This window comes from Perognathus longimembris, chromosome 5, assembly GCF_023159225.1.
Source record: "Perognathus longimembris pacificus isolate PPM17 chromosome 5, ASM2315922v1, whole genome shotgun sequence".
Classification (NCBI taxonomy): Eukaryota; Metazoa; Chordata; class Mammalia; order Rodentia; family Heteromyidae; genus Perognathus; species Perognathus longimembris.
The window spans coordinates 3,724,662-3,752,646 of NC_063165.1; the positions used below are offsets into that span (position 1 = coordinate 3,724,662).

The following is a 27,985-nucleotide window of genomic DNA, read 5'->3' on the forward strand; positions in this document are numbered from 1 at the left end:
ACAGGCCTACCCCAGCTTATCTACATAGGCGATTGGAATTCCGTTAAAAAATGGAATGTAGGCTGGGAATATGGCCTAGTAGCAAGAGTGCTTACCTCGTATATATGAAGCCCTGGGTTCGATTCCCAGCACCACATATATAGAAAACGGCCGGAAGTGGCGCTGTGGCTCAAGTGGCAGAGTGCTAGCCTTGAACAAAAAGAAGCCAGGGACAGTGCTCAGGCCCTGAGTCCAAGCCCCAGGACTGGCAAAAAAAAAAAAAAAAAATGGAATGTAACTCACTGGTGAAATGCACTCCTACCATCTCAAAAAGAGAAATAGAGAAAGAAAAAGAATCATAAGATCACAAATGATAGCAAAGAAGGCGAGCCAAGTACTAGTGTGACTCATGCCCTAACCCTAGCTACTCAGGAGGCTGAGATCCAAGGACCACAGTTCAAAGCGGGCCCAAGCAGACGAATCCAAGAGAATCTTATCTCCAATTCATCAGCAAAAAGCCAGAGAAGAGCTGTGGCTCAAGTGGTAGAGTGCCAGCCATAAGTCAAAAGGCTGAGCTAATGTTAGGCCCTGAATTCAAGCCCTCCTACTAGAACTCACAAGCGTGAGGCCTGGGTTCAGACCCCAGAACCACAAAAGGAGCAATGATGATGGTGAATTTGAGAATAAGAAAAAACTGGCATGAATCATGAGATCTTCTAATCAGCGGGAAATGGAATTCCTACTGAAACAGCCACTGTTCCTTTCTAGGAGGTGATACTGTGGCCCTCTAATCTGCCCCAGCCAAACACTGGGTCCCAACGCACGGTGAGGAGCCAGACCTAGAGGTGATGGGAACAGTACATTGCCTGGACTTGGGCCACTCTGGTCCTACAGAAGCCCCTGACACAACAATCCCTAGGCTCAAGTGAACTCGTGTTTTAGAAGTTTCTCTTTTTAGACAAGAAATGTACTCGCTGTCTTATTATGGAACTGTACCCCCTCTGTATATCACCTTGTCAGTAAAATTTAATCTAAAAAAAAAAAGAAGTTTCTCTTTTTAAACAGGACCATGAAAATGTGCAAATTAGGAGTCTGAAAACTCAAGCTGAAAAATTCCTTTTGTTCCATTGACACCAATGAGGTGCAGGGGAGCCGGGATAACAAACATTCCACATGAGCCTTAAAATAAAGCTCAATAAATCTCTGACAAGCAGGAGTACGTGGTCCTAGCCTGTAACCCTAGCTACTCAGGAAGCCCAGATCTCAGGACCATGGTTAGAAGCTAGGCAGGAGAGTCTAGAAAACTCTTTTTTTCTTCCTTTTTTTTTCTTTATTGTCAAAGCGATGTAAGAGGGGTTACAGTTTCATACGTAGGCAGTGTGTACATTTCTTATCCAACTTGTTTCTTCCTCCCTCATTTTCCTCCCCCCTCCCCATTTCCTTCCCCCCCTCATGAGTTGTACAGTTGGTTTACACCATATAGTTTTTATCAGTATCACTGTTGCATTGGTTTGTCTTTTTATCCTTTGTCTCTCAATTTTGGTATTCCCTTTCCCTTCCCTAGTTCTAATACACGTATATACAATATCCAGGGTACTAAAATCAGTTACAGTGACATCAGGAGTAAAACCACGGGAAAGAGATAACAAAAAAAAAGAGCATAATTTCACACGGTATGTTGAAAATAACAGCAACAACGATAAACCACGTTTCCATAACTTGGAGTTCATTTCATCTTACCTGTTCATATGGACATAGCTATTGAGCTATTGTGATCTTCTGCTAGGATTATCCTAGATGTGTACTAATCATTCCCAATGAGAACAGTAGGACCTTTTTTTTTTGCCAGTCCTGGGGCTTGGACTCAGGGCCTGAGCACTGTCCCTGGCTTCCTTTTGCTCAAGGCTAGCACTCTGCCACTTGAGCCACAGCGCCACTTCTGGCCATTTTCTGTATATGTGGTGCTGGGGAATCGAACCCAGGGCTTCATGTATAGGAGGCAAGCACTCTTGCCACTAGGCCATATCCCCAGCCCCAGATTGTCATTATTGAGCAAAAAAGCTAAAGGACAGTGCCCCAGGCCCTAAGTTCAAGCACAGAATCAGCGTCATATGTGTGTATACATATACATGACAAAACCCACTCCAGAGGGAAGCTGGGTAATCTAGTAAATATGGGGAGAGGGGTGTGGGGAGACCTGTTTAACATCTTTACTCATGTGTTTATGTCAAATAACACCTATTGATTCGTATAGGAGATTACCGGGCACCGGTGGCTCACGCTGTAATCCTAGCTACTCAGGAGGCTGACATCTGAGGACTGAGGTTCAAAGCCAGCGTGGGCAAGAAAGTCCATGAGACTCTTAGCTCCAATGAACCACCAGAAAACCAGAAGTGACGTTGTGGCTCAAAATGGCCGAGCGCTAGCCTCGAGCTGAAGAGCTCAGGGACCGCACCCAGGCCCAAAGTTCAAACCCTACAACAACAACAACAAAAAAAAAAAAGTCTGGGAGAGTGACCAAACACTTCGTAGGGATGCCCATAAGATTAAATTACTCCAGATCTTATGCTTTGATTTACAAAACTCTGAGTACTGGAAAACGTCAACTACGTTATTGGTACAGAGAATCGTGTGATCACCTTGGAGACTCTGGTGGGCAGAATGTTCCCAACAATTCAGAACCCCTCTCTGCGTATAAGCTTACTTGAGCACAGGCTCTTCGCAGATGCAACTAGGGGATCTTGTGGTGGATTATCACGATGGGTACCTTTCCGAGAAGACACACAGAGACAGAAAGAAGAGCGCGGTGGAGACTAAGGGGACTGGAGCGCAGAGCTGCTTTTGCAGAGAGCAGACTCCTCACTGGGGCCTGCCAGGGTTCCAAAGCATGCCTGCCTCCACTCTCTATCTGGCCTTGCGCTGAGCTGCTCCCCCCAAGGCCCCCCACAGCAACCGCGGCATCCTGGAAGGCCACGATGGACGATCACATCTCCTTACGAGAGTCCAAACCACTCACCCGGACCACAGTCCCGACCAGCCATAACAACCAACCAAATCACGCCTGTAACCAAGACAGTGAAATGACCAGGGACTCCTCCTGCCCCCTACCCCAATTCTGCCTCTATTTTAACCTAAAGCATGGCAAATCTCCTTTCTCTGCCCTTGAAAACCACCATTTGTCTCTTCATTTGGCAGGCCAAGGAGAGGGGGGCACACCTGTTAAGTAGAACCCTGGATCTGGGCTTCTGGCCCAGAACTCTCCGCTACAGCAGCCGTCTAGAGCAACACCAGGAACCATTAGAAGCTGGAAAAGGAAGAGACCGATCCTAAGATCCTCCAGAGGAGGACGGACTTTCAGATACTCTGCAAAAGTACTTGGCAGCCTCCCGAACTGCGAGATCGTTAATCTGTACTTTCCTGAGTCACCAAGGCTGTGGTTACTTATGAAGAGCACCCCCGGAAAACCAGCCCGGAGAAATAAAGGTGCAGAGTTACGGCGCTCATCACGATGGAGGCCAGCACCATAGTTACTGAACATTACTTCAGCCACCCACCAGGGGCCTCTTCCTCTTCCACAATCCACACCGGGAGGACATCCCCCCCCCAAAGCAGACCTGTGCCTGGAGCCCCAGGAGAGGAGGATCACAAGCCCCGGGCTAAGCCGGACTACAGAGTGGCACCTTGTCTCAAAAATAATAAATATATAAAAGCGGGGGGTGGGGGGGGAGGCCTAGGGATGTGTGTGGATGTTGGATTCCTCGCCCTACTATTCATGAGGCCCTAGGTTCCCTCCCTAGCAAGCTCAGAACAAACGGGCGAATGCAGTGTGGGCATGCTGGTGGTGCACATTTGCGCCGCTTGCCAGCATTTGAGTGGAAAAGACAGAAGATTCCAGGCCAGCTTGGGTGTATAGCTTGGGGAACACCCTGACTGTAAAAAAAAAAAAAAAAGGAAAAAGTAAATCAGAAAATAAGCTCAATGGCCACTAAAGATACACGACAGGAAAGGGAAAACAGTTAAGGCTGCCAGAGTTGTTTTCTTTCCACATCTGGATGAATGGCGATTGTCCTCTGTCCTATCTCTAGCCCCACGCGGGGACTGCAATATGCCTGTCATAAAAGGTTGTTGTAGCAAAGAAGCTCGTGTGGACGGGAAGAAGGCCGCGGGAGGGAGCACTGGGCCCCGGGCTCCCCAGCTTCCCCGGCGGGGCCGGAGGGGTGGAGAATCACAGTAGGGAAGCGAGTTCAAGGCCCGCCGAGGCCTGGGACGCCCCGCCCCGCCCCGCGACGCCCCGCCCCGCCCCGCCCCGCGACGCCCCGCCCCACCACGGCGTCAGCGTCCCCGCCGCGGCGTCAGCGTCCCCCGCGGCGCATGCGCGGGCCGGCCGCCCCGTCCCAGGAGGCCCCGCGCGCGGTTTCCATGGGAACGCCTCGGCATCTCCCTCCGCCCCGCCCCGCCCCGCAGGCCCGGGGTCGGCGCCGGCACGGGAGCCGCGCGGCGAGCAGGTAACGGCCCGTGTGCCGCCGCCGCCGCCGCCGCCCGTCCGCCGCCCGTCGTCCCGATTCAGACCCCGCGGCAGCCTCGCCCGCCGAAGCCTCTGAGGGCCTCCGGCCAGGCCGGGCCCCTCGGCGCCCGCTCGGGCCTCGCGCCCGGCGCGCAGCACCGCTGGTAACGTAGCCGGGGCGCCCGCCGAAGCCCTCCGGGAAGCGCGGCCGGGGAGGGGGGCGCCCCCCCCCACCTCGGGAAGGCCGGGGTCCGCCGCCCCGCCCCGGGGGGGGGGGGTCGGATGCTTGGCCCCGTGACCTTGGCGCCGACCTTGGCCTTGGGCCCTCCGCCCGCGCGGCCTGGGACTCGGCCCCGGCGCCCCCGGGTGTCCCCCCTCCCCCCCCCCCCCCCCCCCCCGCCGTCCTGAGTTAGCGCCCTGACCTCCTAAGGCTCTTCTCCTTGAGCCGAGACAGTAAGTAGTACAGGCTTCCTTTCCTCTTCCTTAAGAGCAATCGGTTGTGTGCCCTTTAAAGAAAAAAAAAAAAGAATTAATAACTAAAAGGATGGGTTGTATTAATTCTACACCTGCCACAGATAAAAACCCAGCGAGGCTTCCAGTGCACGTGCTGAGAGCTTCGGATGGCGTCGTGCGATGACATCGCACGCTGCTCACAAGCTAAACCCTGAGAGGCGGCCTTGGCTCGAGCTAGAAAATAGATTGTGCAGAGGAACGAAGGAATCCAGAGCCTTCTTCCAAGCGAGAGAAGCTTAAGCTCTGTTCTCTGCTGTTTCCTTTTTTGTGTTTTATATAGTTCCAGAAGAGGCCGGTTGGGATGGAACCAGTGACCCGCCCAGTGGCGCTCACTCCACGGTGCCTCAGTGTTGAAACACTCGTCACCCTCAGAGTAGCAGAGCAGTCAGCTTCTGCCTCCTAGGAGTTAACCGGTCACGCACACTGGTACCAGTGCCAGTCTTGAAAGCAAAATAAAAAAACCCACCCCTGAACCAGGCACAGATGGCCAATGCCAGTCATCCTAGCTACTAAGATCCGAGGATCGAGGCTCAAAGTCAGCCCAGCCCAGGCAGGAAAGTCTGTGAGACTCTTGAATTCCAGTTAACTGTCCAAAAGCCAGTAGAGCTGTAAGTCAAGTGGTAGAGTACCAGCCTTCGGTGAAAAAAGCTAAGGGACAGCACCCAGGCCATGAGTCCCCCAGTACAAGTACAAAAATAAAGGGGGTGGAGGGAATTGTTTTTTCATTAACTAAAACCTCACTCCTTACGGTAACAGAAGGGCTTGCTGCAACTTGCTCAGGGTCTGTAGGGGTTGGAGATCATAAACCCCCATTCCACTCAAGCTTGAGCTCCCCCTTCCTCCCCCTTAACGCTGTCAACTTACAGGGCAGTGATAACAAGTCAGGTTGGAACACCAGAGGCCCAGGCGGCAAGCCCCGCCTCCCTGTGGCCAGCTTCCACCTGTCTCCCTGGGCTTCCGCTCTTCCTGCTACTGTACTTAGCTGCTGTCCCCCTGCCCCCCGCATGCTTCCTGGACTCGACACTCTTGAGGTACGAGCATGTAGTTCCCAACTTTGAATGACGTCACACGGGTATGCCCAGCTCAACACTGACAGGACACCAGTGTCCGACCAGCCAACCCCAGCAGGGGAGCTGGTGTTTCTCCTTAACGCCTTCCCCAACACCCAGCCCTTCACCCGGCTCTTGTCATGTCTTCTGGGCATCTTCCACGTTTCCCTGTCATTAACACCTCAGTCCCAGCCACCACCTCCATCGGTCAGTCCCTTCTGCAGCCACAACACACACCTGAGATCATCACTGTATAAAAAGAAGAGACCTTAGCGCACAGCTGGGGAGCTCTCGGCCCATAGTCGGTTGGCCTCATCGCTTTGGGCCTGTGTCAAGGCAGCGAGTGTGTGCTGTCGGGGGGGGGGGGGGGGGGGTGGATCATAGAACAAACCACTCACCACCCCATGGCCAGGAACCAGAAGAGAAAATTGAAGAGACCGGGAGCCTCCATCTCCTCCCAGGGCCTCAGTGTCCTGGGTCCCCACACACCCGTACCTCTTTGCACTCAAACAGCCTCCGTGATTAGTAAGTACCCCCCAAACATTCTTGCTTGTGCCCATCACTGTTTACCTACACTGCACACAGTTCCTGGCACGTGGTAAAACCCAAGTATTCGCTGAAAGTGAATGAAATACATGCCTAATGTGTAGCAGGTATTAACCCCATTAGGGTCTGTTGGTGAAACACTGAGCTAGATATGCTTGAGTGATGTTGTTCAGTTTTACTGAAAACAAAAAGTCTAGTAAAATAACAGTGAGATAAGCATTGAAATTCAAAAGTGTTATGTGGAGCCGAGTGTAGTGTCTCATACGCATAATCTCAGCTACATGGAAGGTCAGCCCAGGAAAGAAGCAAGAGACCCTATCTGAAAAGAACTAAAGCAAAAAAAAGGGGGAGGTGTTAGGGACATGGCTCAAATGTAGAGCACTTGCTTTGCATGCACAAGGCCCTGAGTTCAAAACCCCAGCGCTTCCAAATATACAACAATGTTTCATGGGAGCTAAAATTAGGCACACCCATCATGATAGGTGGCCCTTCCCAGAGCCAGCCCACACTGGGCTACCCTCTGGCGGTGTAGTTATTATTGTATTGATCCACGGCCAGCACAGCTTCCTACCCATGTCGGCCGAGTAATGCATTCGACTTTTTAATCAAAAATAAAGTGTAAGCCAGGCACTAGTGGCTCACGCCTGCAATCCAAACTACTCCGGAGGCTGAGATCTGTGGATCTCAGTTCAAAGCCAGGGGCAGAGATTCTTATCTCCAGTTAACACCAGGAGACCAAAAGTGGCACTGTGGCTAAAGTAGCCTTGAGCTGAAGAGCTCAGGGACAGCGCCCAGGCCCAGAGTTCAAGACCCACAACTGACAAAAATAAAAGTGTATTAGTAATCAAAATCCACATGACACATTTTCATGTCATCAAAGCTTGAGATTTCTGGTGTGTGTGTGTAGATTTCACTTGTGAATTTTAATACTGGAGTATATCTTAGAAATCATTGAAATCAGCTAAATGTTTGCTTTTGTCAGTTGAGGCCACACAGTTCTTTGGTATCTTACTTTACAAGCCTTCTTCCCATGAGTGTTAATCCTTAACTTCCCTTCGTCAATGTTTATAGAGTAGCCAAATTTCTAAATTAACATTGGGGCACATAATCTTCGAATAAAATGTTTGAAGGCCTAGGGCGGGGTTTGAGTGGTAGAGCAGTTGACTAACAGACTCGAGTTCTTGAGTTGTAACCCCAGTGACCACCAGAATGACAAAGACGTTTTAAAAAGCTTTAAATAGGCTTCCTGAGAGCCCTAAGATAACGTATTACCTGGCTTACACAAGGCCACACTTGTAAGTTGGGGGAGATCCTCTCTGCTCAGGTAGTACTCAGTGCAGAGTTCAGGCCCCTCATTATGTGGGACCGCCCTGACCTTGGGCTGCACGAAGCTGCCTCCTCACCAGGTCCAAGCCCAGCTCCTGGTGGGAAGATGAAGGAAATGAGCTGCTTCCACTTGTCTCCCCAGCAGGGGTCTGCCAGCTTTGTCCCCTTCCCCTTTGCATTGGATCAGCACGCGTACTCCGCCTGGTCCGGGCAGTCACGCGCCTCTCCCAGGAACACTTGGAGTGGTATTTGTGGAGGACGGGGCCCATGACCTTACAGTGGAGAATTCAAAAGAAAAATACACACGTCCATAGATGCATATAAATTTTTTATAAATGCATAGATCTAGATGTAATGATGTGAGTATCCTTGTGTGTGAATACATGTTAACCCACTATTTCCAGTTTTAATACAACACCCTATCATATGACTATCTGTAGCATTCTATCTCACAATCTGATAGAGATGGTCTGTCTGACAGCGGTAAACACTACCTCAAACACACACACACAAGAAGTAGGATTCTGTGACAACACTCAAGAATGTGGTGAGTCATGAGATTTCAGTAGGTAATACTAAACCAGTATTAATGTTCCTGAAATAAATTTTAGTGCCCACCAGTAGCACCAAGCACGGGTGGCTCACACCTATAGTCCCAGCTACTCAGGAGGCTCAGATCTGAAGCCAGCCCAGGCAGGAAAATCTGTGAGATTTTTTCTTTTCTTTTTTTTGCCAGTCCTGGGCCTTGGACTCAGGGCCTGAGCACTGTCCCTGGCTTCTTTTTGCTCAAGGCTAGCACTCTGCTACTTGAGCCACAGCGCCACTTCTGGCCATTTTCTATATATGTGGTGCTGGGGCATCGAACCCAGGGCTTCGTGTATAGGAGGCAAGCACTTGCCACTAGGCCATATTCCCAGCCTGTGAGACTCTTGTCCAATAAACTACTTAGAAAAAGCTGGAAGTAGTGTTGTGGCTCAAGTGGGCGAGCGCTAGTCTTGAGCATAGAGATACTCTGGGACAGAGCCTAAACCCTGAGTTCAAGCCCAGGAAAAAAGTAAAAAAAGATCTGCCTTTCGTTATTTCTGTGGTTGATAAGCAAGTAATATACAGTCTGAACACTTGAATTCCTTTTGTTCCGCTTTTCACTGGAAAGAAAGGGTGGGCATATGAACCACAGAATCTTCTGGGAAGCTGTTCTCTGTCTAACTCCTGCCAGTCCTGCTTTGGCATAACCAATGGTCACCATTTAGAGTTTCCCAATAAACTGTCAATAGCTGATTCGCTTTGATAGAGGAAGAGCCTTTGTGTGTGAAGCCTACGGCAATCTATATAAAGCAAGTGAATATATAGAAATGAATACGGCAGTGCTCAGAGCTTTTGTTCTTCAGTGGGTTTCTTTGTGAGAGTAACACTTTCCTTTTGTGATATCATTTTAGGTTTTTTGAAATATATTTATTCTCTTAAAAAAGGCCAAAACATGTCAAAAAACACTACCATGGAAATTTCATAAATACTACCATGTGAAGAACCTTCTACTCAGAAAATACAGTATATCTTCAGACATCTTAGAGAAGTTCCAGAAAGAACAGCAGGTATGCAGAAACCCATTGTTAAGTATGCCTGTTTTGTCTACCTTACTGCAAAAGCAGTATTGAAGACAGCGTGTTATTCAACATGGTCCAGATGTCTACCTGATCTAGAACATCCTTATTTCTTATTCAGTAGTCAGGTGAACAGAGCAGAAGTTTCCTCTTCCGAGAAGCAGCCACCCACCCCCTTTCACCAATGGTGTACTCCAAGAGATCGTCATCAGGAAAACTAGACTTCTCCACTGCAACAGTGCTTAGCCTTTGAGTCGTGGGTCTGTGCTCCAAGAGCAGAGAAACAGCATAAACCCTATAGTAAGAACGATATAATAAAGTAGTGAGGAAGACGTAGTGAAATAGCGCTTCACCTGAATAAAAGTAAACAAACAAGTGCATGCCTGGAATCCTAGACACTCAGGAGGCTGAGATCTGAGGATCACAGTTTGAAACCAGCCCAGACAGAAGAATCCCATGCAGTTCTTATCTCCAGCTGACCAGCAAAAAGCCAGAGGTGGTGGTGTGGCTCATTATAGAGTGCTGACCAAGAGCAGAAAAGCCCTAGCAAGAGTGTGAGGCCCTGAGTTCAAGCTCCACTACTGGTGCAAACACACACATACGCGTGCGCTCCAAAAATGAACTATACACCACCCCAAAACTCGTGTGATAAACATAGTAGACAGTGACTAGGTAATTACTTACTTGGCTCATTTTAAGATCTCTTTAAGTTTTAGCAAGAATTCACTTTAGTATAACAGTTAAAGTAGAGAGAAAAAGAAAAATATTTCTTGTTCCTCATGCTGAAAATGGGACTCCTCATCTTAAGATCTTGACAATAGAATTTTGCCTGGAGAACACAGTGCCTAATATCTTCTCTGATTGAACATTTTAACTGATATATCAATTAACTAAGCACATTAGGTAGCTGGCCCAATAACTAGGTTTCTCCATACCTGTAGAAACACGTTCAGGTAGCACAGATAGAGATATTTTAAGACAGTTATGGGAGTTACTCATCATTAGTAAGCAGAAATGTCTATCTCCATAAACACAAGTGTTATATTTCTACCAACTGTCCAAATTTACCAAGTGCTATCATTTCTTCCATTCTAACCAGTTCACAAATTGTTCTGTGTTGTTATCCAATAAGATTTTACCTTGGGTTACCTGTGAACACTACCAAAGTTTGGACCCAAGGGTCTTACATTTCATATAGAAATAACATGAAAACCAAACTGAAATTGTTCCAGAAAACACTTGATAATGATAAGTGTTTCACGTTCCTAACTGCCCGTGAGAAAATAAAGAAAATACAATGACATGCAGATTCATTTTAGTGTCAATAGCTGCACCTTCAAAACTACTTTTCTTTTACTAGGTTGTTTATTATGTCTTTGGCTGATGCAACAAAAGCACGTTCCGAAGGGCATTTCCCCGTGGTGGAGTTAGACAAGAGCAGGAAGTCCGGAGAGTGCAGGAGACGCTCGGGCATGGGCGATTTGTCCAGGACCAGCAGGGCTTCCAGTGGGAGTGTGGAGTACAGCAGGTCCCAGTGCTCCTGCCGAAGTCTGAATTCTCGCTGTGACTACTCAGAAGACTTCCTCTCTGAGGGTTCAGAAGCAGGCAGTAACAGAGATTATTTAGAACAGCCTGTGGTAAAAGGAAAGGAGAAGAAAACATATAACATTCCTAAAATCTCCCAGCCCAAAGGTAAGGAGCAAAGATTTCCCAGCCGAGGCCGATGCCTCCATGCCCTCGTGTTCTGAAGTGGTCCGTAGTCACTTTTATTGATTGGCAAGCTTATGACAGGCAGAATTTGCTAGAAGGACTTGGGAAATGGAGGACTTGAGGACAATGATGGACAGCTGCAGGTGGCTTGCCCATGCCATCACAGGACAGTTTGAAGCCGGTCTGGCAGGCAAGTCCACCAGACCCTTATCTCCAATTAATATCAAAACGTCAGACGTGGAGCTGGGGCCTGAGTGACACAGGGCAAGTCCCTGGGCGCAAAAGCTCAGAGTGGAAGCGCCCGCCGGGCACAGAAGGAGAACGGGGGCTCTGTCCCTGCACCGCTCTTCCCTCGGGGGCTCGGCTCGCCTCTCGAGGCTAGTTCCCTTTCATTTCACAGGCGGCTTTGTTGCCGAGAGCCACAGGGCCCCCGGCCTTCTCGGCTGAAGAACGAAGGTAGACGGCCGCCTCCACGCACTGGGGGATGGCCTCCAGGTCTGGGGAGGCCGCCGGCAGGCCGTCTTCAAACAATGGCGCAGAGGCTGTTAATCCTGCGGTTTCCTATGGATTCCGAGTATCGTCGACCCCATCAGCTTGTACCTGTGCGAACCAGGATCAGTCTTGTGGTGGCCATGCTTCTCCCTGCCCAGACTGTGCTCCTTTTTCCCATCTCAACAACCCGAAGCCTGTTAGAATTCCTGATGCAGGGAGAGCTGTAGCTGTACCACTCGGGCCATCGGGACACCCTCCGCCAGCGTCCGGAGGGTACTCGAGTAAAGCCCGCCCTCTCTGGGGCTCCATCCACCCCCGTCCCACTTGCCCAGGCTCTTTCTCCAGCCTAGCCTGCTGTCACTGAACGTGTCCAGGACCTCCAGGCTGCCTCTGGGGGCTCTCCAGGTTCCCCGGCTTCCTAGCTACCAAGCGAGGACACGCCTTCACGTCATTCACCCATCTGATGTGTTTCGCTGGTGCATCTGTGGAGTTTTCCAGTGGGAAAGGCTCGTAGCATTCACCAGATTCCAAAGGTGGAAAGCCCCTGGTCTTCTAGAGAGGGATGGGCCCCGAGGCACTGGCCCCTCGCTCGCGGCGGGGGTCAGTGCGAAGACCGCCGGTAGCCCTTGGGAAAGACGACCACAATGAGACAACATCCTGCCTTGGTCCAGCAGCTACACAAGCCGCCATCCACATCTACACATCTAAAAATCCAACCTCTGGAGCCAGAACTGATTGGGGAAAAAAAAATTATTTGGACTACTTGCAAATATGTATATATACATATGTATGATATGCATCATCATAGTGATATATATATATATGTATGTCATGGTGATATATCACTACAAAATACTGAGACGAGGATGCTTGCTCTCGGATCCTACTGAAAGGGCTAGATGTACACCCATAAACCAAACCTCGGGCTAGGTGCGGTGCACCTATGGTCCCAGCTAGCCATAAGGCTGGGGAAAATGATCACTTGAGCTTCCAGGAGTTCAAGGCCAGCCTGAACAGCGTAAGACCCTGTGTCTAACTAAAAAAAAAGAGATTTCTGAAAGAACCTGGAAACAAAGATCTGTATGCCGTATCTTACACAAGACTATTTGAGAAGGCAGTTGGCACTTAGGAAACAAACTTCACTTGATATAAGCACCTTATCACTCACCTGTTAAAATGTAATTCCTAGCTGGGTGCTGGTGCCTCATGCCAGTAATCCTAGCTACTTAGGAGGGTGAGAGCTGAGGATCACAGTTCAAAGCCAGCTCAGGCATAAAAGTCCATGAAACTTACCTCCAGTTAGCAAAAACTGAAAGTGGAGGTGTAGCCCTAGTGGCAAAGCACAAACCCTGAATGAAAAAGCCCAAGCAGGAGCACAAGGCCCCAAGTTCAAGCCTAGTACCAGCACACAAAATAAATTGAGTCCTGACTTGCTTACGCTATGATTACCTCAAGTCCTTTATGCAAGAGATGTGCTAGTCAAGGTAAAGCAGCCTAAGTTAACCCAGCGCTTCACAAGACCTACAATCCAGAAGAGAGAAAGCTTGGCTCTTGCTTGAGTGTCATTTTATATATTAGTAGCTAGAAATACATTTTTTTTGTCTGTGATGGTCCTGGGGCCCTGGGGCTTGAACTCGGGGCCTAGGCACTGTCCTTGAGCTTTTGCACTCAAGGCTAGTACTCTACCACTCTGAGCCACGTAGCACCACTTCTGGTTCTCTGGTGGTTAATTGGAGATAAGAGTCTCATGGACTTTCCTGCCTGGGTTGGCTTTGAACGGCGACCCTCAGGTCGCAGCCTCCTGAGCAGCTAGGATGACAGGTGTGAGCCACCAGCACCTGGCTTAACTCCAGTTTCATATGCTCCAGAGGACTTGCTCAGTGAAGTGCTTCTTTGGTTGTTCCCTATATTCTGTCCCCACACAGTTGGTGATTTGCATGTGGTTGTCAAAGAAATGTTAGCAGTGACTACTTTGTTCCACCCCAGGGTGATAGAGTTCCAACCCAAAGCCACAAGACTCAGGGCTCTACCTCCCAGTGCAGCCCCTTCTCCTGCAGATGCCCAACTCCCACTCAGCTTCCTGACAGATTAAGAGTGATCTCTGGCCCACAGGGACAAGACCCCTGGATTAGAGCCACAAGTGTCGACTCTGGATTTGCTAAAAAGTAGGAGTTTCAATTCCATCTTAGAACACAGATGAAAGCAAATTTTATGGCAGAAAAACTTTTCATACAAAATTATAGGAGTAAAACGAGGACTTGGTTTTGGTAGGATTTTTGCCTTTGGTCTGACATTAGAGACTTGCTCAGACACAGTAAATAGCAAGCAGTGTATTTCTCCAGTTTGCTTTTTAAAAAATGGTTGTCTGCTACTTTTATAGAAAATGCACTTTCAGATTTTCCTCAATTATATATTGCATAAAGAATGGCTTCCCTTGATATAGTTCCTTTGCAAACAATGTCAAACCCTGTGATTTTCATTCAAGACATTGGCATGCCCAATTTTGGGACTCTGTTGCCTCGTTGACCTGGGGCCAGTAGACTGGCCAGAGGACTGAGGTCACGTGGAAGAAACACCTCGAGCAGACTAACAGCTGAACCGCTGGGGCAGACAGGAGCCTTCCAGTTAGCCTCTCCCTTCCCCCGTCCATGGAGGAAGGGGACCCACCTCCTTCAAGGGCAAGTTGAGGAGAGAGGTGGAAGAGGGAAGGGAGAGCCTCCCAGAGGGCGGATCCAGCCCCAGGGTGGGGGACGAGAGGTCAGGGGGGCCATGAGCAGGGGGTAAGGCCATGCAGGGTGGGCAGAGGGACTACAGGGAGGCGCCGGAGCTTCCGTGGCGGAGGGACTGGGCTGGGTGTGCCCAGGGAAGAGGCCCGGGAGGGAAGCTAGGGGCATGGGGTGAGCTCGCTGGTGAAGGCTTAGGAAAATGTGTCCAGAGAGCATGTCTTTTTTTTTTTAATTAAATTTTATTGGCAAGGTGATGTACAGGGTGGGTACAGTTGCATAATAAGGCAGTGAGTACATTTCTTGTCTTATTTGTTACCCCCTCCCTCATTTTTCTTTCCCTTCCCTAGTTCAGGTAAGCATATATACAATATCCAGTGTACCAAAATCATAAACAGTGACCACAGGGGGTACGCCATAGGAAATTCATCTAGAACGTTAAACAGAACAATAACACCCTCCTGTTTCCTTCTCGATTTTTGCTCGTCTTATATAATCATGTGTACGTAGTTGTTGAGCTATTGTGATCCTCTGGTAGGTCTATCCTAGACCTGTTTATGTTTATGTAGTAATTGGTTTTAGATACATAATGTAAAGTCACTGACCCAAACATGTGGAAATGCCATTTGAAAAGAAGTTTGTTATTTTGCAGACCTGTTCTCCGTCTCCCTAACAATCATATATCAAGGAGACCATGCGCCTTTGTTCTCTATGTTCTAGGCTTGTCTCGCTCAACATTATTTGTTCAAGATCTGACCATTTCCCTGCGAATGCCATTATTTTATCATTTCTAATCGCTTTGTAGTATTCCATTGTGTATAGGTACCACATTTTTTGGATCCATTTATCTGTAGTGGGGGCATCTGGGCTGTTCCCATATTTTGGCTATTGCGAATTATGCAGCGATAAACATGGATGTGCAGGTGTCTTTTTGATATCCTGAGACCTGTTGTTCAAGATAGATGCCTAGGAGTGGTATGGCTGGGTGATAGGGTATGTCTATGCTGAGTTTTTTGAGGAACCTCCATACTGTTCTCCAGAGTGGTTGTACTAATTTGCATTCCCACCAACAATGGAGAAGGGGTTCTCTTTCCCTGCATCCCCTCCAGCATTTGTTGTTGCCTGAGTTCAGAGTATAGGCCATTCTAACTGGGGTGAGGTGGTATCTCATGGTTGTTTTTATTTGCATTTCCTTTACTGCCAGGGATGTGGAACATTTCCTCATATGTTTCTTTGCCATTTTTATATCTTCTCTTGTGAAGTCTCTCTTTAGCTCCTTTGCCCATTTAATAATTGGTTTACTGAGTTTGGAGGGGGTTCATATCTTGAGTTCTCTGTAGATGACAGATATTAGGCCTTTGTCTGTTGCTGTGCTGGTGAAGATCCTTTCCCATATGGTTGGCTGTCTTTCTAGTTTGGTGGCTATGACCTTGGCTGTGCAGAAACTTTTCATTTTGTAGCAGTCCCATTTGTCAAGTCTCTCCCCATATGTTGTGCTCCGGGGACTCTGTTCAGGAAGTTCCTGCCTATGTCTATAAGTTTTAGTGTCCAGAGAGCATGTCTTTTAGTGAATTAAACCAACTTTATTTTAGGTCAGTGGTTTAAGAATTAGGCATTTTAAGGGGCTGGGGCTATGGCCTAGTGGCAAGAGTGCCTGCCTCGGATACACGAGGCCCTAGGTTCGATTCCCCAGCACCACATATACAGAAAACCGCCAGAAGCGGTGCTGTGGCTCAAGCGGCAGAGTGCTAGCCTTGAGCGAGAAGAAGCCAGGGACAGTGCTCAGGCCCTGAGTCCAAGGCCCAGGACTGGCAAAAAAAAAAAAAAAAAGAATTAGGCATTTTAAGAGTTGTGGGCTGGGAATATGGCCTAGCAGTAAAGTGCTTGTCTGTATCCATGAAGCCCTGGGTTTGATTCCTCAGCACCACATATATAGAAAAAGCCAGAAGTGGCGCTGTGGCTCAAGTGGCAAAGTGCTAGCCTTGAGCAAAAAGAAGCCAGGGACAGTGCTCAGGCCTTGAGTCCAAGCCCCAGGACTGGCCAAAAAAAAAGAGAGAGAGTTGTGTGATCAGCCAGGCACCAGTAGCTCATGTCTATAATCCTAGCCACTCAGGAGGCTGAGATCTGAGGATCGTAGTTCAAAGCCAGCCCTGGCAGGAAAGTAAATGAGACCCTTATCCCCAATAAAACTACTCAAAAAAACCAGAAGTGGCACTGTGGCTCAAGTGCTTACCTTGAGCAAAAGAAGCTAAGGAACAGAGCCTAAGTCCAGAGTTCACACCCCAGGACTGGCAAAAGAAAAAGTATGTAATCATTTGACTAAATGCGCTTTCTTTATTGCGTGAAATGGGATCTAAACTACAGACTACTCCACCCCCAGAGTGGGGGTAAGGTAGAGATCAAAAATCTGTAGGGACTAAACACTGGTCCAGTTGACTGTGATCTTCGTAATGATACAAGGGTGTGATGCGTGTGGAGTACAGTTTTTCTCCTGGCGTTTTTGAAGCAAGCAAAGCTGGCTACCCTCTCTCTCCCGCTGGCCCACCGGGGTAGAGGAGCAATTCCATCTCTGACATAGCTCAGTACGGCGGCATACACTGCTGCTACCCCAGAGCTGGGAAGTGGCGGCAGGAGGATTGCAAGTTCAAGGCCAGCCTGTCCTGCACGGTGAGATGCTGTCTCAAAAAATGTCCTCTTTGTGGTACTGGGATTGAGCTCAGGGCCTCATGCTTGCCATGCAGGTGCTGTCCTACTTCAGCCCTTTCCTCTCTTAGTTTAGGTAGGGTTTCTACCCAGGGCCAGCCTCAGACTACAGTCTTCCTCCCTATGGCCTCTGGCCTCCCCCCTTCCCCCCACTGCCGGGCTTATTGCAATAGAGGACTTGCTCACTTTTTTCCTGTACACATACATATGTTTACATGTCTCTATATATGACTGGTAATCCACTCGATTGTCTGTTTACACAGGCCAGAAGGAAACCGTGGTTGAGAAAAAGCACATCTGGAATGCGTCATTCTTTCCTTCTCAAATCAGCATGATCACGCAAAAAAGAGATGCAACGACCCACCGGATCCTCTCGGCAAGACTCCACAAGATCAAGGAGCTGAAGAACGAGCTGACGGACGTGCACCGCAAGCTGGAAGCCACCATCCTAGAAAACCAGTTTCTGAAACAGCTTCAGCTCAGGCACCTGAAAGCCATAGGCAAGTACGAGAACTCGCAAAACAACCTGCCTCAGATCACCCTCAAGCACCAGAACGAGGTGAAGAACCTACGGCAGCGCCTCCGGACCTCGCAGGAAAAGGAAAGAGCCGTGTCCAGGAAGCTCCGAGAAGCCGACAGCAGGCTGCTCAAGACCCGCGACGCCCTCCAGGCCCTGCAGAAGCTCTCCGAAGACAAAAACCTGGCCGAGAGAGACGAGCTGACACACAGACTGTCTCTCCTCACCGCCAAAATGGAAACCAATGACAAAAAAATACAGGTGGACATTGCTTTTTCCCTTTCTTTTGTATCAGTTCTCGGGCTGGAGCTCAAAGCCAGGGCACGGCCCCCTCGTCCCTCGCGGCCCCCTGGTCCCTCGCGGCCCCCTGGTCCCTCGCGGCCCCTCGTCCCGTGCGGCTGGTGCTCCACCACCGGAGCCACAGCTCTGCTTCTTTCTTGGTGGTTCATTCGAGGTGAGAGTCTCGTAGACTTTGAATCACAGTGCCCCAGTCTCCGCCTTCTCAATAGCTAGGATTGCAGGTGGGAGTCACCCGCATTTTGTTAGGTCCCCAAATGACAAAGAGGGTGCCGTCCAATCCGCACCCCAGCCCTGCCCGCGAGCGCGACCACGCACCTAGAGGAAGGCGGGGGGAAGGCGCAGAGCTGGCGCCGGGCCCCGGTCTGCGTCCGTGCTGGAGAGGGCTGCGTGTAAGGCGTCCCCTCAGGTGCCCAGGTACTCTGCGCGGGGCACAGGAAACCCGCTCCCCCACCCCCACCCCGTGTCCCCCTTTTTGTTCCTCCATTCCATCTGCCAGGTCAGTCCTGCACGGACGTGCTGAGCTAGTTTAGAAATAGGAGTTTTCCCCCAGAATACTTCAGGGAAGAGAGGAGGAATACGCCTCAAAAATAACTGGAGACGAACGGTGTGGTTTTCTCCATCAGTCCCCGGTTGCCAAAATCCAGGTGCTTTCATTATAAGGTACAATGAACTATCATTAATCATAAGGAAGAAGGCACCGGCTGCCCTGCCCATTTTACATGGTTGATAGTTTTGGTCTCTATGGACGTAAACATAAATGGAATGATTTGACTGTTTTATTACTTCTTTGACCCTTGGCTGTGAGAGGCTTTCTTCTTCTTATGAGATGCGACCTCGCCAGTCGCCCAGGCTTGCCTGGAATTGGTGAAGCGCAGCCTCTTAAGTGCTGGGATTATAGGCATGCAACGCCAAACTGGTGTTCTCTGTGACCATGAAGCACGTAAACAGCAAGTCCATGTTATTTCCTTAACTGGTAAACTTCTCTGCTTTCCTGAAGGGCTGTGTCATGTAGAATGAATATTTGAGGTATGGAACATAATAAGCAACCTCATTATTTTTTTCATTTTTCACTCTTGCCTACCAAAGTGGTAATCTTTGGCTTTGGATTGTACTGGATCCATTTTAGCGTGTCTGCCATGTAAAAGTAAGTGCATTTTTATCTCATCTGCATGAATGTCTATGCGTGTTCAAGTAGTTCATGTCTTCATGCCCAGTAGACAAAGCCAAAACAAATTCTAGAACTACTACTAGCCCACAAAGTGTGGGCTATCAGAAACACTTGCTGGTCTGGGAAGTTCCACTTGGTTGTAGGGAATTTGGAGGGAGAAGTGTTTCCTAGGCCAAACCATAGAGGTATATTTGGAACATTATTTTTTTAGAAAATAGAATTTCGACTTTTTGCTGTTTTCCACTTTTCTTTAATGGGGAGTTACTAATTCTATAAAGAAAAAGACCTTGTTTTTGTTGTTGCTGTTGTTTGGTCGGTCCTGGGGCTTGAACTCAGGGTCTGGGCTGTCCTTCCGCCTCTCTCTCTCTGCTCAAGGCTAGCACTCTACCACTTGAGCCACAGCGCCACTTCTGGCTTTTTCTATGTGTGTGGCGCTGAGGCATCGAACCCAGGGCTTCATGCATGCTAGGCGAGCACTCTACCACTAGGCCACATTCCCAGCCTGAGACCCTATTTTTCTTTAAGTCCCGAGCCTGTTGTCCAAGTTCAGAGCAGAGGTCTCTAGTCCAAAAGTTCCTGCAGAAAGCTGGTGACTGTGTGTAGCTCCATCAATTACCCCCCCACACCCCACCCCCACCCCCACCCCCCCACACCCACCCCCTGCTTACAGTGGTCTGCACTGGAACTCCGCAGCCCTCCAGGAGGAGGGCACAAAGCTTTTGTGTAAAGACAGCAGAGTAGCTCATTCAGGCAGAACTGCTTAGATTTTGGTGGAAAGTATGACTGACAATTTTACTGATGTTTTTCCAGGATGTGTTAGATTTTTTTTTTTTTTTTTTGGCCAGTCCTGGGGCTTGGACTCAGGGCCTGAGCACTGTCCCTAGCTTCTTCCTGCTCAAGGCTAGCACTCTGCCACTTGAGCCACAGCGCCACTTCTGGCCGTTTTCTGTTTATGTGGTGCTGGGGAATTGAACCCAGGGCCTCATGTGTACGAGGCAAGCACTCTACCACTAGGCCATATCCCCAGCCCCGTGTTAGAATTTTTTCATCAAATGCAGAGTATGTTAATGTACTGGGCTTGAGACATATTTATTCTCATAACTGGGATATCATTGTTCTTGATATACTTGGTTCTAATGTGTGTCCCTAGGTAAGCTGTTGGCTGACACCGTACTGAACTTTTGCCTTTCTCATAAATGTAATTAGTTGTATTACAACTAAGTGTTCGTAATCCCAGATTGGCTGCAGAACAGTTGAGCTGTGCACTGTTTTCAGAGCTTAGAGAAACAACTGAGGCTGAACAATCGCGCCTTTGGCCGGCAATTGGCGGCTGAAAACCGGAAGACTGTAGCAGCACAAACGGCAACCAAGACTCTGCAAGTGGAGGTGAAACACCTGCTACAGAAGCTGAAGGTATTCTTCCCTTCCCTCCCAAATGGCGTGAGCCAGCTGTGGCCACAAAGCAGCTATACCCCCAGCTACTCCCAGGCAAAGGTGGGGAGGACTGGGACTCCAGGGAAAAAGACTGCAGACCCCAGCTCAACAGGAATAGCTGGGTGTGATGGCATGCACCCACCATTCCAACTGCTTTGGAAATCGCAACTAGGAGGTAACGTCCAAGCATGCCTGGAAACAACAGGAGCTGTGGTTCAAGTGGTAGAGCACCAGCCTTGAGCCGAAAAGCTCAGGGAGAGTGCCCAAGCCCTGAGTTTGCACCCCCCGGACTGGCACACACACACACACAAAAGTGCTAAGCCATAGGAGCTGCCAGAGATGGGAAACTCCAGGAGAAAAGAAGACACCCCAAGAATATGTTACACGAGGTACTGTGACACCAGGTACTGTAAGATCACCCGTACGCCATTCTTCCAAGCTCGAGGCCCATTAACCCGTAGTGGCTTCTCCCTGTGGCACAAGCTTCCTCGCACCGTGGTGGCTGAGTCCCGAGGGCAAGACTGGAGAAAGAGACATCGGGGGAGGGAGGGAGGGAGGATGGGCTAGGAAGGGGCAGACAGGTGAGAGCACAGGCTTGGAAGCCAGGGGGTCCTTTACAACCCAGCCCCCAGCCACACACCACCACCTCAGCCCCCCCACCACGCGCACAAGCAATCTGAGGCAGGCAACAGCCCCCACCTCCGCTGTGGAACGAGGTTCTGGAAAAGCACAGGGCCCAGAAATAAGGCTGTGGCAATCTAAGAACACGTGATCTGCCACCTTGATCTGCTGTTCTCGTTTGGGCTTAGGAGGAGGATCCGACCCCAAAGATGAGAACATCTACTTCTGAACTTTGAACCTTTTCTTTTTTTGGTGCTAGTACCGGGGCTTGAACTCAGGGCCTAGGCGCCACCGCCTAGCTTTTCACTCAAGGCCAGTGCTCTACCACTTAAGCCACAGCTCCACTGCCTGCCCAGGCTGGCTTCGAACTGTGATCCCCAGATCTCAGCTAGGATCACAGGCACGAGCCACCAGCATCTGGTGACCCTTGTTTTTATCCTGGACGGTGTACTAAAGTCACTGTTCAGCCCTAGGGAGCCGGCTAGGTCACAGGTACCAACGTGAACCTCGGCCCCAAGCCAGGAGGACTTTCCACCCCCACCGTCCGGGCAGCGGTCACAACAGCCACTGCCCTCCGCCTGCCCCCTGGTGGGCTCTGCTGCTGAGCTGGAAGCCGGGCTCCGGGGACCCAGACCACACGGGAAGGTGGAACGGCACGGGCAACCCCGCACAACCCAGAAAGTACTTGCTCAGCCCTCCCTCTTGCCGTCTCTGGACTGGGTGTTACCACCACGAGAAGTCAAGGGCAGAGGGACCACAGTATGTCTGCTTCCAGAATCCTAAACTCTAGAACACACTTAGGTGCCTTATGTGTCATCCACTTCCGTCCCTGTCCTGGTAAAGTAGCCATGATCAAATGAGATCAAAAGCCACACTGCAGGCCAGACCTACGGCCATCTCCTAGGAGTCTGTGTCCTCCAAACTGGACTTTAGCTCAGCGTGGGCATGAAGCTGGAGAAACGGCCTGGTGGTTGAGTCAGCAGGCTCATCGGGCTCGTCCACGGAGGTAGGGGCAGAAAGGAACAGGAGTGGCTAATCCTCCCGTCCCCTCACCCCCGCACATTGCTTTCCAAGCTTGTTTCGCTATGACCTAAGGAAGTCAGGGTTGAGATTGGAAAGGAAGCAGCGCTGTCCCTGTGCTCAGCCCGTGTGTAGATCCAGCCCTGGCCGCCAGACCGCTCTGCGGTGATGCCCAAGTTCTGGACACACCGACACCAGCTCACGAACCACAGGTGGCCCCAGGGCGTAGAGCCAGGGCGGTGGGGATGAGGGCTTAGTGTAGTGTTTTGCTTGAGTGAACTTCAATTGTGAAACATAACTGGTGGCAGGAGCAGAGGCCCAGGGCACAGAAAGCGGAGTGGAAGCGCTCACCTGACCGGCCAGCGGGGATGGTTCCCTTCGCGTGGTGGCACTGTGGTCATTGCTGACTGCTGTCAGGACAGCGTAGGTGACGTGGCCATTGCTGTTTTCCATTAGAGCTTACAGAGCTGACTTCACACACTGCCGAGTTCACTTGCATTATAGTTTTTAAAATCAGGATGAGGAGCTGGGAATATGACCTAGTGCTGGAGTGCTCACCTCGCATGCATGAAGCCCTGGGTTCGATTCCTCAGCACCACATAGATAGAAAAAGCCAGAAGGGGCGCTGTGGCTCAAGTGGCAGAGTGCTAGCCTTGAGCAAAAAGAAGCCAGGGACAGTGCTCAGGCTCTGAGTCCAAGGCCCAGGGCTGGCAAAAAAAAAAAAAAAAATCAGGATAAATTGCTACCAAAGTATTTACAGAAAATTGTTTCAATTCTTTTTAGGAGAAAGAACGTGAGCTTGAAATTAAAAACATCTATACTAATCGAATACTTAAAAATTTACATGAAAAAGATTACCCAAAAGGTATGTTAGTTACTTTTGCTCAAAAATCTATGGTTAAGTGTCTGGTCATATCTTCCTAATGATTTTTTTTCTTTCTTCCTTTTGCTGGTCCTGGGGCTGGAACTCGGGGCCTGGATGCTGTCCCTGAGCCTCTTTGTGCTCAAGGCGAGTGCTCTACCACTTGAGCCACAGCGCCACTGCCAGCTTTTTCTGATTAGTTTATTGGAGATGAGTCTCCCGGACTTCCCTGCCCAGGCTGGCTTCAAACTGAGATCCTAGGATCTCAGCCTCCTAAGTAGCGAGGATTCCAGGCGTGAGCCACTGGTGCCCGGCTTCTTCCTAGTTTTATAGCTAAAATAAGAGAAAAGTTGTTAAAGTCATTTCACCGGGCACTGAGACACACTTGGTGATGCTAGAATCGTGATGCAGTCTTGTCGAGGGCGAGGAGCAGACCTGCTCTGTCCGTTTCTCATTTGGGGCCCAGCCTTCTTCTCCTTGCGGTAGAGTGAGGCCGCCTGAGGGAAACCGCCGGCTCCACACTGAGCGTTCCCAGACGTCACGAGCTCTGGCAAAGGAGCGTCTCTTGCGGTTTCCTTCACCTCGACCAGCTACCGCTCGCCTGGCTTCAGGGCAGCGGGCCCTGGCCCACGTTCACCCCATGCATCCGGCACCGGCCCGAGAGGTAGCGGCTCCCGGAGGGGGCAGGGGCTCCCGTGGTGGTGGTCGCAGTCCGCACCCCCACTCCACCACCCCCACCTGAGCAATCCCGATCTCCTCCCGCGGGGCCCGCAAGCGGCAGGCTCTGCTCAGTGACAGCAGGGTCCACGGGCTCCCCGCCCAGGCAGCCGCCCCCAACTGGCCCTTCCACGTTTGAATAATGGCCCAGGAGAGAGGGCGTGTCAGCCACGGGGCCTTGCCATCATGAGATCACTCGGCCTTGCCACCCGTAGCAGCTTCCCCTGACACCTGGGCGAGAGAGGCGTGTGACCCTGTTAACCTCAGTGCCACCCCGTCACCTCTGGGTGACCACGCATCACCTATGTCACCCCACCTCACCTCTGTGACCCCATCCACTTGAACAGCACCTCTGGGTAACCTGTCACCTCTGTGACCCTGACACCTCTGTGCGACTCTTTACCTCTTTGGTCCAAAATGAAACCAAAACTGGAGATGACAGAAAAAAAGGAGAAACTATCGACATTTCACAAATACAAAACATCTACAAAATAACCCGGTCCACACTGACCACCTCATATGTTTATTTTACACTTAAAAACTGCTTCCATGTGCGAAATGTTTCTAATATACGATCTGCCAATTCCACAGCTTCTTCTACAAAGTCAGTCCAAGCAGACAGAAAAAGTTTGTCATTTACAAGTATGAGACACCAAGAAACCCAAAAATCAGAAGACTTTCTCCCTTTGAAAACTAAGGTAAGACAAATCTGAAACCTCAGTGTCTATAATTACACGTCTTAACACAGATAAAGCTGTAACCCCCTGTTCTGTGCAAAAGGTATTTGTATTCATTAGAATAAAATGCAGTTGTCTAGATGGCTAAAACGTATCTTCCACTGCTTTTCTAAGTTACAGAGCAAAAAGACAACAAGAAACATTGGTCATACAGAAAAATCAACTGAAATGAACTGTGAAATTCCTCAGGCTATCAGTAAACTTCCAAGACAAGAGGAATCTAAGAGGAAATATGAAGGTAACTGGGGTTTAGTTTTTGTTGTCTGTTTTTGGTAACTGAAGTTTGAACTCATTTTCCCATATTCTGAGCAAACACTCTACCATTTGAGCCACAACCCTAGCCTTTCATTGCTTTATATTTCAGATAGGTTCTTTTCCGGAACTCTCTGGGGCCAGCTTTAAACTATGAGCCTCCCTCCCAAACAACTGGAATAATTTAAACATTAAGACTAGGTCTAGGGCTGGAGATATGGCTTAGTGGCAAGAGTGCTTGCCTCATATACATGAGGGCCTGGGTTCAATTCCCCAGCACCACATATACAGATAAAAGCCAGAAGTGGTGCTGTGGCTCAAGTGGCAGAGTGCTAGCCTTGAGCAAAAAGAAGCCAGGGACAGTGCTCAGGCCCTGAGTCCAAGGCCCAGGACTGGCAAAAAATAAAAATAAAAAAGAGTAGGTCTAGGGTCTGGGAATATGGCCTAGTGGTAGAGTGCTTGTCTAGTATACATGAAGGTGCTGGGTTCAATTCCTTAGCACTATATATATAGAATAAGCCAGAAGTAGCGCTGTGGCTCAAGTGGCAGAGTGCTAGCCTTGAGCACAAAGAAGCCAGGGACAGTGCTCAGGCCCTGAGTCCAAGGCCAGGACTGGCAAAAAAAAAAAAAAAAAAAAAACAAGACTAGGTCTAATTTTTTGCCCAGGTTGACATTAAACTCAAATCTTCCGATTCCTACCTCCTTAGTAGCTGGGATTACTGGCATATGCCACCATACCCAGCCTTACTCATTTAAACAACTTTTTTAAGTAAAGCATGACTTTTGACCACTTTCTCAAGCTGGGTACAGTAGTACATACCTGTTTAAAAAAATAGTGAGAGGGAAAATTCTCCTTTATTCTTCCTGTGGACAGCACATCTGTGCCCCAGGGTACACATAAAACACAGACGTTTCTAAGGTAAAATAAAAGGGGCGCTTGAAGACCCCGTCACCCTGCTTAAGAGGCAGAGCCCGTTCTCGGGCCCGCCGTGTCCCCTGCCCTGCCCGCCCTGGGGTTCGTGTGGCGGCCCCCTGGCTGCTGCTCACGCACCCCAGCGTTGACTGGATTGATGTGCATCCATGTGGGCCAGCACACCAAGACCCCACAGACTGCCGGGTAGCTGGACCAGCAGCCCCGCGTCCTCACGGGGCTCCAGGCCCAGAAGGACCTGGCCCCTTGGCTGCGGTGGGGGCCGCTCTTCCGGTGCATGGCCCGCCGGCCCCGCCCTGCCGCGTCTTCTCCTCCCCTCTCCCTCCTCAGAGAGAGGGTCCCTTCTGTGTGACCCCGGGACGTCAGTGTGACCCCCGTCACCTCTGTGTGACCCCAGGCTCTGTGGTTCCTTCTCTGAAGAGTTCAAATTCCCTCGCGGGGGGCCACCCCCTAATGACCTCACTTCTTTCAAGGCCCATCTCAGGTAGAGTGGGGCTGGAGCCGAGGGGGGGTCCACGCACCATCCCCGCACTCTGCCACGACAGTGTCGGCCATCTGTTCAGCTTTGAACACGGGGTAAAGCGCCGAATCCAGCCCCGCCCCGGCTTCTGACCCACGGGGGTCCCCACATGGTCCAGGTCCCGGCCGTCCGGGGAGAGGGGCGTCAGGTCCGCAGCCCCGCCAGGTCAGAGAAGGGCGCGAGGGGCAGATGGGCTCACCGCGGCGTGGCTCCAGCGGTGGCGACGGGCCCCGGCCTGCCCCGCCCCGCGTGGACCACCTCCAGCCTGCGCCCTCAGCTGGAGCCGCAGGGCCTCGGGCGCTGGCAGGCTTTACTGCAGGGGGAAGCCGGTGGACTGTGCCCGGGCCGGGCAGGGGCGATTCCCAGCGCGGCCGAGGCCCCGCCAGGGCCAGCCGGGCCCGAGGGCCACACGGAGCGGAGCCCCAGCCAGCCGGTGGCAGCCCCTGTGCCCCGGGCGCCGGCGGCCGGCCACGCTCCCCTGTGCCGCTGAAACCTTGCGCGCGCGCGTGCTGTCCCACGGAGGTCAGACCTGCCCAGGAGGGGCGTGCACTTGGGAAGAGGTGGGGGACAGGCCACGTGGGGCGCCACTCGGGGAGCTGGGAGAGCAAGGGAAGGGCCCCAAGCCCCGTCCTGGGGTGTGGAGGGCTTCTGTCCCAGGAGAGCCCAGACAGCGCCCCCCCCCACCGTGCAAGGCACCCCTCGACCACGGAGCCGCACCCCAAACCAGAAACCATCCATCTGAAGGGCACTAGGCTTGTCCGTCTTTTTTATTTATTTATTTATTTTTGCCAGTCCTGGTCCTTGGACTCAGGGCCTGAGCACTGTCCCTGGCTTCTTTTTGCTCAAGGCTAGCACTCTGCCACTTGAGCCACAGCGCTGCTTCCGGCTTTTTCTGTACATGTGGTGCTGAGACTCGAACCCAGGGCTTCATGCGCACTAGGCAAGCACGCTGCCACTTGAGCCACAGCGCCACTTCTGGCCGTTAATTTATTTATTTTATTTTTATTTTTTGTTGAGGCTTGTCCGTCTTTGTGCCGTAGATTTATCCAAGGCAGAAGAAACGCAAGGGCCGCGGCAGAACACCACGAGACAGACAGAGAAAAGGGAAGAGCAAGAAAAGAAGCCCGCCTTACAAGAGCTGTCCCCCCCAAGAACGCCCGCTCCTCGCCCCGACAGCGGGAGCCGTCAGGAAGACGGGGCGGCCCCCGAAAAGCGGAGTTCCCAGGTGAGCGACCCGGACGAGGCGCGGGACACGCCCGTGGCTCCCGGCGCCCGCGCGGCCTTCCGCCCCCGGAAGCACTACTCCTTCACCGAGGCCACCGAGAACCTGCACCAGGGCCTCCCCGCCTGCCCGGGGCCCGGCCACCCCGGCGGCACGCGGTGCCCGGCAGGCGGCCGACACCGGGGCCGCGCCGAGGACCCGCGGCCCGAGCCGGAGGCCGGCGGCTACGAGCCCTCCTTCCCCGCCGCCGCGCCCTCCCGGGCCAAAGCGGGGGACGCGGCGGCGTTCCGGAGCAGGAAGAGCTGCCTCATGGAGGAGCTCTTCGGGCCCGGCTTGGTCTTGAAGCCGGAGCGGAGCGGTCCCGGGGCCGCCGAGGGCCCCGAGGAGCCCGCGAAAGGCAAGGCCTCCGCCAGCAACGCCTTCGGGGACTCCAAAGTGACCGTGGCCAACTCCATGCAGGCCGCCTCGCCCACAGAGGAGAAGAGGAAGATCATCATTTAAACGCGACCCACCCCACCCCTCCACCCCCCCCACCCCC

The 27,985-nt window shown here is 51.0% G+C and overlaps 1 protein-coding gene across 2 annotated transcripts; it reads left to right on the top strand.

Annotated features, from left to right (window-relative positions):
* Positions 1-4,881: 4,881 nt before the first annotated feature.
* On the top strand, positions 4,882-27,948 carry Lca5l (lebercilin LCA5 like). 2 transcript variants are annotated; one of them, XM_048346214.1, is made up of 9 exons: positions 4,882-4,936; positions 9,354-9,509; positions 10,879-11,210; positions 17,410-17,924; positions 20,407-20,544; positions 22,990-23,071; positions 24,377-24,483; positions 24,637-24,760; positions 27,266-27,948. In XM_048346214.1, exons 3-9 carry the CDS (start codon positions 10,889-10,891, stop codon positions 27,946-27,948), a joined length of 1,971 nt encoding a protein of 656 aa, XP_048202171.1. In that variant the 5' UTR covers positions 4,882-4,936; positions 9,354-9,509; positions 10,879-10,888. The 2 variants fall into 2 exon arrangements, with proteins under 2 accessions (XP_048202171.1, XP_048202172.1); XM_048346215.1 differs by lacking the exons at positions 4,882-4,936; positions 10,879-11,210 and having other exon boundaries at positions 9,187-9,509.
* Positions 27,949-27,985: the final 37 nt, after the last annotated feature.

What these genes read in the sequence shown, in the direction of transcription:
- Lca5l (XM_048346214.1), top strand. Translation starts at nt 10,889, where the DNA reads ATGTCTTTGGCTGATGCAACAAAAGCACGTTCCGAAGGGCATTTCCCC. An exon ending in CCAATGACAAAAAAATACAG is followed by an intron (nt 17,925 to 20,406) that starts GTGGACATTGCT and finishes CACTGTTTTCAG; the next exon opens with AGCTTAGAGAAACAACTGAG. An exon ending in ATCTAAGAGGAAATATGAAG is followed by an intron (nt 24,761 to 27,265) that starts GTAACTGGGGTT and finishes TTTGTGCCGTAG; the next exon opens with ATTTATCCAAGGCAGAAGAA.